This window comes from Vanacampus margaritifer, chromosome 3, assembly GCF_051991255.1.
Source record: "Vanacampus margaritifer isolate UIUO_Vmar chromosome 3, RoL_Vmar_1.0, whole genome shotgun sequence".
Classification (NCBI taxonomy): Eukaryota; Metazoa; Chordata; class Actinopteri; order Syngnathiformes; family Syngnathidae; genus Vanacampus; species Vanacampus margaritifer.
Window position 1 is genome coordinate 9,691,847 of NC_135434.1, and position 11,940 is coordinate 9,703,786.

Consider the following 11,940-nt stretch of genomic DNA (forward strand, 5'->3'; position numbering starts at 1 on the left):
AAAAAAAAAACACACACACAATCAAGTGAAGTTGTGATACTCTATGGCATAAGAGATTAAGTTGTGAGGAAAAAGTCGTATCACGTGAGAGGGTTGGGGCAAAAGGCGAACCTTGATCCTTGCAGGGCACATACAGGGACAATTTAACTTGTTCACTGCCAGCCATTTTTAAAAAATAATCAAAATTTTCAATACTCACATGATATTATGTTCAATAATTACATATAAACCGAATTTGCCAAATGACAGAATAGACTTTCTCCCGTTCTTTTACAGTCGACAGTAGAAAAATGTAGGTTGCACAAAATGCAGCCGTTAGTCCCATGGACTCTCAAACTGTGTTTATTTTCGTATAAAATGGGGCAAAAAAAATGTAATTTACAAGTATACCGCAACTGACTGCTAAATGATAAAGAAGTCATGTTCAAATAAAGATGAAAAGCTGCAATTTAACAGAAAGAGTTATCACAACAATGTGTAAGAATATGGAAGGTCATGAGAAATATAATATGAGAACGTTGTAACGTTATGGGGAAAAGTTCGGTTAAAGTAGTTCTGAGAGAAAAGGTGTATTGTGAGGAAAAGTAATTTTACAAAAAGTTAGAATATCACAAGAACAACAATGAGGGATGAAATAGAACTCCCAAGTTGGCCCTTAAAGTTGCATTAAAGACTGAAGATGAAAAGCTCTTGAAAAGTCCTTTTATTACAAAGTCAGCAAGTTGAAGACATTCCAGAGAAGGCAGAAAGACATGTAGACTTCCATGATGGATTCATGCTACATCAGCTGACATTGATAACCACTTTTGGTGAAAGATCATTTTGAATCACATGATCAACTGAAAAGGCTCATTTTGTAATGCAGTTTCAGTTACAACCCCCCCCCCCCCTCAATGATTGTATTTTAAGTCATTTGAAAATAATAAGAAAAAAAAAATCCCATTTGTGGAATGATTTCATTTTTGGGTAAACAACAAAATGATTGAACAATTTTGCACTCATAAGAAAAGTCTGCAAGGCACGTTTGCTTGTGCAATAAGGCCTTCAAAACCTTTCTATTCTGGTTGTCATGGAGATTTAAAGGGAGTCACACTTGTGAAAAATCCCCCAAAATGATCGCTCACAATATGAAATGAACTAACCGAGGACAAAAAAAAAAAGGGACTCCAAGTCTTAAGCATTTTACAAAGTTAAGGTTTCAGTAACACTTGTTGATGTAAACAATTTCCTTTTTGACTAAAAGTAGTGTATAGTGACCACTTCATCCTTCACTTTAGCTGAGCATATCCAAAAATATTTGACAAGCTTTCACAACAACAAATGATAGGAAAAGGAAAATATCATTGAAATGGGTTGCAGAGGAATTATCCCATAAAGATTTTTCCCCCTTCCTGGAACAAAGTCATGGAGCAAGAGACAAAAACAATGAAGCTGTGAATAATAAGAGGATGTGCAGAATTCTGCTGGCTCAGCCCGTCACCATGGAAACGCCACACCGGCTCACTGCTGATGTATTTCATCAGTGTGTGATTTGCTGATATGGACATGTCCATTACATGGAATCGTGTCCATTTGGGTCATATAAGTACATAACCTACCATATATGGACATGACCATATTTGGACATGAATACACTTAAGTACATTAGCACATGGGCTTGGACATAAGCTACACGGTACGGGCATTTCACATTGACACGACCATATTTGGGCAAGACAACTCATGGACGTGACTGCAATATTTATACTAGGTAATGCATCTACTATATATGGTCATGATTCCATTTAATGGACATTAGCACATAGGCATGACCATATATGGACAATCCTACATACAGACATGACCATTTCAACATTATTCCATAGTATGGACATATATGGGCATAACTCCATATTCTGTACATGACCATATATGGACATTAGCACACAGGCTTGAACATATAGTTTAAGCAGGGTAAAACTACATTATTTATGGTCATGACTCAATTTGACAGACATTATTAATACATAGATATGACCATATATGGGCTATTCCATAGTATGGACATTATTAGGACACGGACATGACTCGAATGTACATTAGCATACAGCCCCATCATGGACATGACACACAAACATTAGCACATGAGCATGACCATATATGAAACTGACTACAGTGTGTGGATATTAGCATTTAGCAATTTATGAATGTGGTCATTATTCCATGGTGATCTCATCCAATATTTCTGCAAAAAAAAAAAAAAACGGTAATGGGTGGAGGCTTTTATTGCTTACTGAAGATTGGCGGTTATTGGGGGGACAGGCCTTCATTTTTAACAAAGCCAATTTTCGGGTAGTATTAAATAATACTACTGGTGTATAGTCAGCTGAGAAGGGAGGCTAAAACGAACCTGGCGACTAATCGGTGCATGGCGTCTTACAGAAATGACCTCTCTATGAAGAAATATGGTTTATGGAATATTTGTTTCTTTGCAGTCAGTCAAGCAGCATGACACGCAACTCAAAACACTTCCACTGAAACAAATCACATCAAAAAAAGGAGCCAATGTTTAAGGCTGGATCATGACTTTTACCAACATGAATCTTTGAAGGATACAAGTAGCGCGAGTGTGTGACACAGTAAAGGGAAGCGGAGGAGGAAGATCAAGATGCTGTCGGCAGCTCAAGTAGGCAAGATTTTGTGAAGAAAAAAAAATGATTTGCTGGGAGGCGGAAGAGCCTTCATGGTTCAGGTCTGCTTGGATTTTAGTCCAAGTGTGTCTTTGCAGCTTTAAGAGAGGGAGTCACATAAACATGTTTACTTGGTGGGGGTGAGGGGGGACTGTAGGCCTAAAAAGTATAACGTGCTGAAAATCTAATTTCTTCTCTTTAAAGCCTGCTCACAGGCGGTTACCCAAAAATATGAATATAAATAAAGGAACTTATTCTTTAAATAAATAAAACTGTTTGGAAATTTAAAAGAAACTAAATCATTGGGATAAAACAAATGACTGCAAGCTGTGAATAAAAATTTCCCTCCAAGAAAATAATTTCTCACACTGAATTAATTGACTGTCATCTTTTTTTTCCAAAATGAAAACAGTCTTTTTCTTTGCAAGTACCAATGAGTTTTGTTTGTTTGTTTGTTTTTACAGCTGTACAATAGGCCTTGCAAGTGAATCCACGGGAAGAAAAAGCTGATTTTTTTTTTTTTTAAGCCTTGTTTAAAAAAAATCAATATAAAAACGAGCGATAGAAAGATGTTCGCTAGTGAGACTCTTCCAGATTTGTCCTCTCTTCAATGGCCTGTTTCACAATTTCGGCCAACTTCAAGCGATCCACCTTTTCACAGAATGCGCGACCTGCAATACAAAACAACAAATAAGACTTGGCTGCTACCCGAGTTGCTACGAAGAAGAATGGCTGAAAATGCCTAAAGAGAAGTATGCCAAGCTTGTGGCATCACATTCAGAAAGATTTGAGGCTAGCCAGTGAGTGTATTTACTGCCAAAGGGGTAACAACAAAGGCTGGTAATACTGATGTAAATGTGTAAATTAGTTTTTATTTTGCATATATTTCCAAAAAGTTGTTTTTATGTTGTCATTATGGGGTGTCATGTGCCATACGAAAATCAGTTTAGCTTCATGCTAACAAACAAGGCAAAATATCATAGCTAGGCTAATGCATAGCATCGGTGCCAGTTATTTACACACACACACACACACACACACACACACACACACACACACACACACACACACACACACACACACAATATAAGAGCAGTGAAAACGGATGGTAACCCCCCCCCCCCTCCCGTCATATGTGGGATCTCTCACATTCCGAAAAATCGGTTAAGAATAGCGCCCAACCAATTTGGAATTTTTTTATGCTGATGCCAATTTCAATATTTGGCAAAATAAAATACAAATAACGGAGATGAATCCATTTAATTAAAACAACCTCATTGTTGGTCCCTTAACATTAAAAACAAAAATATGAATTACAGGCGGAACATCTGACTGTTTTATAATATTCTTTCAATTTTTATATATTTTTTTTACAATAGAAAGAAAAACAGCAGTTGTTGTTCAGGAGGATGTTTGAATACCATAATTGGTTCCGTATAATAAATCAGCCCAAAAAACTGACCGATTTCGAAAGAGCTCATATCTCTAGTTTAAGATGTAAAAATTTCGCTCAAAGCTAAAAGTCCAGCCGCAGCATCCTCACCCAAAAACAAAAAACGAAAACTGACCGTCCCAACTGAGTCCCTGCAGGCCGTCTCTGAGCACCTTACAGTCCCTGTTGAACCTCCAGGCTTCATACATCACCACGTTCAGCTTCTCGTCTTCGTTCTCTCCTTAACACAAACAAATTGAAATTCAATAATTAAGACATTTCACCCCCCAGATTTGTTCCTGTGTGTGTGTCTTAAGTTTCCTGACCAGCCTGTGGAAGAATACACTGTGCAATGACATCGCGTAGTTTCTCCAGCGCTACGTTGGAGTCCTCGCCTCCGTTCTCCGGGTCGTGAATGAAGAAACCGTCGCTGGGCTTGGGGCTGGGAATAACGACAGCGACGGCACATTCTGTTCAGACATGCCGCACTCCCTCTCAACTTTCACACCGGCGGGTTAACAATTCACATCTCATTTACATACGGAGTTACGGTAAGCCTCAGCAAAATAGCAGGGGGACAGGAACGACGTATTATGTGGGAGTTGTGACACGGGAAAAAAAAGTGTGGAGGATAAAAATAATACTGTTCATGCACGGTCATTTTAACCCTGGAGAACCCAAGAACCCTTTTCTTCTTTGGAAAATTATGAATTATACATTTATTGACTGCTATAAGTTCATTGAACACCAAAATATGTTTTTACAATTTTAACCCTTTTTTTTGAACTAGCTCAGAGTTGCTAATTTATCAAAAATATATATATATAAAACATACTCCTAGGCATTCTGCAACATGATATGAAATAGATTAACAAAAAAAAAACACAATTTTACCATCTGATGGTTTGCTGAGAAGATGGTTTTGTTTGGATTGATTTCCAGCTCAACAAAACAGCATGTTGCCAGCAGCCATCTTGTCACCACCACTCTGGCTCATGTAAGTGCAATATTCATCCACTAGATGGCCCCATGCAGGGGTCAGAAGTGGCACTCTGGACTTTTGAAGTTAAATTTGTTAAAAAATAAATAAATAAAGGTCTTTGTTATTTGAGTAGCAGAATTTATAGGGGCCAAATTTGACCCAGTGGGTTCTCCAGGGTTAAAGTTGATCGGAATCAAATTAGACTCTGTTGCAAGCCAAATCATCAGCACCTACCAACACACGTCTCTCAAACTAATTCTCTCCATAATTGTGCTTTTCCCCATTTACTTCTCCCTCAAATTGCAAAATACTCATAACATTGTTTAGTATAAAAAAAATGGATTTGCACAAATAATATGCTACAAAACAGACCCGAGTAGTTTCCTCTTCCTGAGGATTGGATTGTTGACGGAGTTGAGCGGCTTCAGGCTGATGTTCAGATCCTGAATCCTCATGTTGGCCAACTGCTCCGCATGAGCCTGCTGGATGCCGGCCACCACCGCCTGTCATCATAACACAGTAGATTTATTTAAAACAACTCCCAACTGTGGGCGACTTCTGGTTCGGCTCGCTCGCCCGCCGCCGCCCACCTTGTCCATCATCATCTGGGCGGAGGGCAGCACGTTGTCCAGGGCCTCTGTGCAGTTGAGCCACGGGTGCGACAGGACTCCCTCGATGGTCAGCCTCTCCTCTGGCTTCACTTTCAGCAGCCTGAAAAGGGAGCATAACGAGAAGGGCGGCGTGGTTGGCGACTCAACTTGAAAAAGTTTTGAGTTGGAGCGTTTATTTATTATTATTTTTTACTAAACCTACTTGCGCACGATGTCCTTGGCCATCTCTGAGATCTGACTCCACTCGTCTTCGGGGAAGTCAAAGCTGCCCATCATGATCTTCTTCCTCATGTCCTTGGGAATGGTGCGACTGTGATGCTTGGAGTAAAACGGAGGGTAGCCGCACAGCATCACGTAGATGATGACGCCCAGAGACCACAAGTCGCAGCTCTGGAAAAAAAAAAAAAGACAATGAGAGTTTGTTTATTAAGGATTTACAGTGCCTTTGACGTTAGGTTAGGGGGGTCCGAGTCTGACCTTGTTGTAGGTGTAAGGAGTGGGTGAGGTAGGTATGATTCCAGACTTTTCCTTCTGGTGTCTTCTTTGAGCCTCAAGTACCTGCACAGCAACAAGCCAGTCAAGGTTTCGTGTCTCTTCTAGGGATAATCGGCCTGGCCGATTATCAGTGCCGATATTGGGCATTTTGATGAATATCGGTATCTGCCTTTTTTCAAAATCTGATGGCCGATAAACGGTAAATCTAAAACCATTTTAAACTCAGGGAACTATTTATTTAAATTTTCAGTTAACTTTTTGGAACCTTCTGAACCTTTTGTTTTTGTTGACATTAAAACTCATTCACTGCCATTGACGGCTATAGACGTCAAAAATTTATTTTAACTATTTCTATTAGTTTAACATTTTTTTCCCCATTTTCGTTAAGAGTATGAAAACCTAATTTTTTTGTACATTTAGAACAGATATAAAATTTGTGATTAATTGTGAGCTAACTAATGAAATCATGCGATTAATTACGATTACAAATTTTAATCGCCTGATGCCCCTAATTTTTAATAATCTTTCTTTAACAAAAAATAAAAAATTGAAAAAAAAATTGAATTATTTTTTAATTAACGCCAATATATTTCCCCCCTTTTTACTAAAAATGAATATCGGCTTCAAATATCGGTTATCGGCCTCCTTGACTACTAATAATCAGCATTGGTATTGGCCCTGAAAAAAACATATCGGTCTATCTCAAGTCTCTTCTATTTGACGGGTTTTCTGTTTGTTTTCTTACCTGAGGCGCTACATAGTAGGGAGTGAACTGCGGTGTCATCAAGTCCCCCTGATCGATTTTGGCAAAGCCGAAGTCGCACAGCTTCACGGGAGCATCCTGAGGGAAACGAGGTCAAAAATCACAACAACTGTAAAGCTATAACAAAAAAACATTAAGTAAGAGCATGTGCGCAAATTCCTCTTAATTACCAGAGAGTTATCCTTGAAGAGCAAGTTCTCTGGCTTCAGGTCTCGATGTGCAATATTTAAAGAGTGACAGTGTTCCAAGGCTTGACTGATCTGCGGGAGTGATGTCACACGTTTATGTGTGTGTCCAAACAACTGCTAATTACCATATGGCGCGCTGATCTAGTGTGACATCAGCTGCTGAATCCAAGCGGGGAGCTGCTAACGAGACCGCTAGACGTGCTTGTTAGTCATGCGACAATTCAGACTTCCTAAACATACTTCCAGACGACGCTGCTTAGAAATCACGAGGAGTTTTTGATTTGTGCTATTTTATTGCCTACCTGCTTTGTGACCTCGCTGGCCATCTTTTCAGTAAAGTGCCTGTGCTGACTGATTCTGTGGAACAGTTCGCCGCCTTCCATCATCTCCATGACGATCAGAAGCCGGGCTCTGCCAAATAAAACCATTTATAAAAAAAAAGAAAAAAAGAAGAAGAAAACATGCTAGAAGAAAACGGACAAAGTTACCTCGGGCTGGACTCGTGTGGGAACTGGACACTGTTGGCGTACACCTCCAAGATTTGCACCATGTTTGGGTGGTTGGCGCACATCATATGGAGTCGCACCTGCAGGCAGAGACGCTGAGAGGGTGAACTAAGATATAGAAAGGGACCCACTGTACAATCTTTCTTTTCCCTTGCTAGATTTGTTTTCGGTAACTTTTTAACTGATTCACACCCAGTTATTTTCACTCAAAAAACGAAAGTCTCTTCTCAGTATATTTCTATCTGTTTCCGTTTGGCAGCAATTAGCATTAGAATATAGCTACGTTTCATCATTATTCACGAATCTATTAAGAATTGAGAGTAATTGAGGTTTCTTTTCAACATGGTCCTGGTTCATTTCCTATGCTCTGCTGCCACCTGCTGGCCGTTTGTGTAATAACCAGCATTTCTTCAAGTGTTCTTTGCAGTTGAGAAGCTGCATCAAACAAAGCCTTCTGTATACTCTAACAAAAAAAAACATAAAAAAACGTCTTTGGGATACTTAAAACATTTAAAATTTAAAAACGTTTTTAGACGTTTTTGGGAGCAAATGAGTAAATAAACATCAGTTCACATGAGAGTTTAGTGTAGTGTTAATGACTTTCATACCTGTTCATTCACACGAGCATCTGTGATATTTTAAGTATTAAGGGGGTAAAACATCCATTATCTGTCCTCATATTTTGCATAAATTACTCGATATAATCTTTCTATTTTTTTATTGTATAAAATGAATTGGTGAGTTAAAAAAAAAAAAGAGAGTATGTTGTTAGTATTTTTTCCCACAGTGCACATTTTGAGAACATGCTGTGCTTCTATAAAAAAAAAAAAAAGCTCTTGATTTAACTGAGGTGATGTTCCGTTCCTATTTTCCCAGCTGTCAAGAGAGCTCGCACGCTGACACGGAGGAGCACCTAAAACGCGTTGTTTATAAGAATGTTACATTCTCACTAACAGCAGAAGCACGCATGTGAGACTTACCCACAAAAAATTAAATCAAATCAAGTGCTACAAAACCACAAGCAGGGATGGTCTAACCTCATTTCTGGCCTTGGGGCGATCAATGAGGATCTTCAGGGCCAAGCGTTCCTGCGTCGACTTCTTCAAGCAAACTCTTAACGAGGGCGAAACAGACGGCGTTACAACTTAACTTCGGCCGTGTCACTTGAAGTGCAGCGGGCCCAAGTTCACATTGTTTTGGTTTTGGTGGGTTTGTGATTTCTTTATGCAAGTTGACTGTTAAACTGATTATTGCAGGTTAATTGTTGATTTTGCTCAAATATCGCCCTCCCGTTCTGTAAAACTCAAAGCATCAGCCATCGGTGACCGTTAAGGTTTCCTTAGGAACATTTCGCTTTGACTAAAGTTCACCAGCTGGAGGGCAACGGTGACTCGTGGAGCAGATGGGGTTCGGCTGAATAACATCAATGTGTGTTTGGGCTTCATTAGAAAAGTGCAGCAGGACTATTAGGCACAAGGCCTTGTGAATCGCAGCCAATTTCAGAAACAACAGTGTAGAAATATGGAGTGACTCAGATGTGTTCCAACAGAGACAAGTGCAAGTCTGACTCATTCAGTTCCTAAGTAATGTCCATACATCAGACAAATGTGTTGGGTTTCTTACGTTTTGAGAACATAACAACCCACATTGCGCAATTACAGCTTTTTAGTGGTACAGTACTGTACATGCTGTTCACTACTGAATGGAGTGCGCGGGAAAACACTGAAAACTTTGAATATCGTATTTCAGAGGTATTCAACAAAAATTTGCAGAGGTTCAGTTTGCCAAATCTAAGGGCTGTGTACCGCTAGGTATTCAAATTTGATTTTAATAACGCTGTATTTTGAAGTCGCCTCAGTTGGTCAAGAACCCGAGTCCAGACTCACCTGACAGGTCCACTGATGCCAGCGCCGAGCTTTTGCGTCCAGTTGATGTTGTATTCCTCTAGAATGGACGCCTCCTGCAATTCAAGTAAATATATTCATCAAAAGATAGCCACACAACAGACAACATTTATTCTGCAAGCAGATTTTAAGATGACTTGAGCAGTCAACCAAACACAGATGATTTTTTTCGCAAGTTATCCAGCGGCTTTGTCAACTGTGTTCGAGTTCCCGGGGGCGGGACCAACCCAGTCAAGCCACCATTAAGCACATTCTGACCCCGTTGTGAAAGCAGAGGCCCCCGGGGGGCACTTGAGATCCCATTTTACTGCTGACTTGGATGGCAGGCTGGTGACACATGGAAGGTAGCGGGCCAGGAAGGAAACCCACAGGCGGGGTTGTACTTAACGCCAACAACGACGACTCTTGAAAACGGGGATTGGAATTTGGGAATAAAGTGAAATCCGTGGCAGCGTGGCTAGTTTCTTTGGATGTTGTCATGCTATTCATTCATTATACAGTCCTGCTCACCATTATTGGAATTGATGTTTAATTATTGTATTGATTTTATGATACCCAGCAGCAGTAAATTCAATTTCTGGTTGTATGGATATCATGATATTTTCTCTCTGTTGTCAGATTTGTCACTATTCCTTTCCATGTTCATTAAATTGTAGTCTCACAAGATTTGTTAGAAGTAGAACTCAAGTTTTTTTTTAACACTTATAGCATATATATTTTTTTCCACTTTCTTTGGTCCTTCCTCGGGTCTCCTGACGGCCTCACGACTCTGGCTGGAAGTGTTCGGTTTAGGTGAACGGTTTGGGATTTTTTAATAGGTTTTAAGTGAACTAATGAATACACGCACACTCATACGCACGCACACGCGCACATACACATACAAAAAAAGAGCAATGATGATGATATGTCAAATCGGTAAAATTACAGAATGAACAGTACTGAGCTCTCCAGGACTTATAGCTTACTTATCCCGAACAATTTGGTTGAATTCTGAATTTGCACAACTTTTGGAAGTACTCTGCAACCACTTAAATCAGGAACAAAACTTACTTTATCATACCAGAAGTAAATTTGCTTTGAACGCTACAATATTGTCGTATTTGCAAATCTGTTTAAAAACACTATTTTTTTGACAAATGTACATCCCTGCTCACAAATGCTTGCTTTTGCTTTTTCTCATACAGCCTAAACGTTAATTTGTTCGTAACGTCATATTTTCAAGATACATACTGTGAAACGCGCATGTGGTTGTAACAGAGATAGGGTGAGTTCCGACTTACGTACACATTCAGTTAACGTCTCATGTCAGAGGACACCCGGTACATGCCAAATAACAGGGTTCGTTCCCCCAAAAGTTACCTTGATGAAGTTATCTGCGCTGTTATCTTCCGACATGATGATCCACTTGGCACAGGTGTTGTCCACGTAAGATCTCACGCAGTTGTCAGTGGAATCAAAGACTTTATGCTTGACCTTTAAACAAGCCTTGCTCCTGTATCCCTTATCTGGACCAGGGCTCGTTGTACGACTACTAACGACAGGGCATGGGGACAAAGTAACGCACGACCACCACCCTCACCCCCAGCACCTCCCGGCTTGCGCGATGCGGCGTCAAGTCAGCCCAACCCGGCTCACCACCTCGCGGTCCGGCTCGCTCTTCCTGTCGCCTTGGATCCACCGTAGTGACCATGTAGAGTGCCAAACACCAAGCGAGGTCACAATAAAAGCCGCAAACGGCAAAAAAGGAAAAAAATGGAGCGGACGAGTCCACCGCTTAGGCGGGGGTCCACGGGACAAGGGTGTATTTTTAGTGACTCTTGGGAACTGCTAGCACTAGCACGCGAGCTAGCATGTAGACTAATGACATCCCAATCAGGTGGACGAATACACTACGATCACGTGGATTTGAATCGAAAACAGACTCTACCCTCACCTTAAGCCTGCATGAACGCTTGCCGCTATTAACATTCCTGAAATAATAAAGCCCCGAGCAGCTTTATGTGTCGAGCTCAAGCTTAGCTAACAAGCTAGCGAATTGGCTCAGACGACAAGTTAAGTTTGCCGCTTTTAGAAAGCGAAATCCACATTAACATCCTTCTACCGGGGACGCCAATTGACCGCTGGTTGTTGTCCGCTGAATGGATTGCCTCGAAGGGTGGAAACTGCAAAGAGTCTGAGAAAAGTACCCCAGGACACGCACGCACCTATTATGCTAATCATGTAGCAACTTGTCACAGGGGGTACATCTCGATTGCCGTAAGGTACACAATAGTAGGTAAACCATATTGCCTGATCAAAATGTTTTAATGACAGACCACATTCAAAACTTACACTATAAAATAGATTTTTTTTAAACATATTTAAGGTTTATTAAATATGCTAAAAATATA

The 11,940-nt window shown here is 40.3% G+C and overlaps 1 protein-coding gene across 2 annotated transcripts; it reads right to left on the reverse strand.

Annotated features, from left to right (window-relative positions):
* Positions 1 to 688: 688 nt before the first annotated feature.
* Positions 689 to 11,861, reverse strand: mapkapk5 (MAPK activated protein kinase 5). Of its 2 annotated transcripts, XM_077561412.1 has the most exons (14): positions 10,910 to 11,861; positions 9,533 to 9,606; positions 8,684 to 8,759; positions 7,629 to 7,726; positions 7,443 to 7,551; positions 7,123 to 7,212; positions 6,935 to 7,030; positions 6,172 to 6,252; positions 5,897 to 6,084; positions 5,674 to 5,794; positions 5,456 to 5,586; positions 4,428 to 4,543; positions 4,238 to 4,342; positions 689 to 3,340 (listed from the first exon to the last, which is right to left on the reverse strand). In XM_077561412.1, the coding sequence occupies exons 1-14, from the start codon at positions 10,943 to 10,945 to the stop codon at positions 3,246 to 3,248; spliced, it is 1,416 nt and encodes a 471-aa protein (XP_077417538.1). In that variant the 5' UTR covers positions 10,946 to 11,861; the 3' UTR covers positions 689 to 3,245. The 2 variants fall into 2 exon arrangements, with proteins under 2 accessions (XP_077417538.1, XP_077417539.1); XM_077561413.1 differs by lacking the exon at positions 8,684 to 8,759.
* Positions 11,862 to 11,940: the final 79 nt, after the last annotated feature.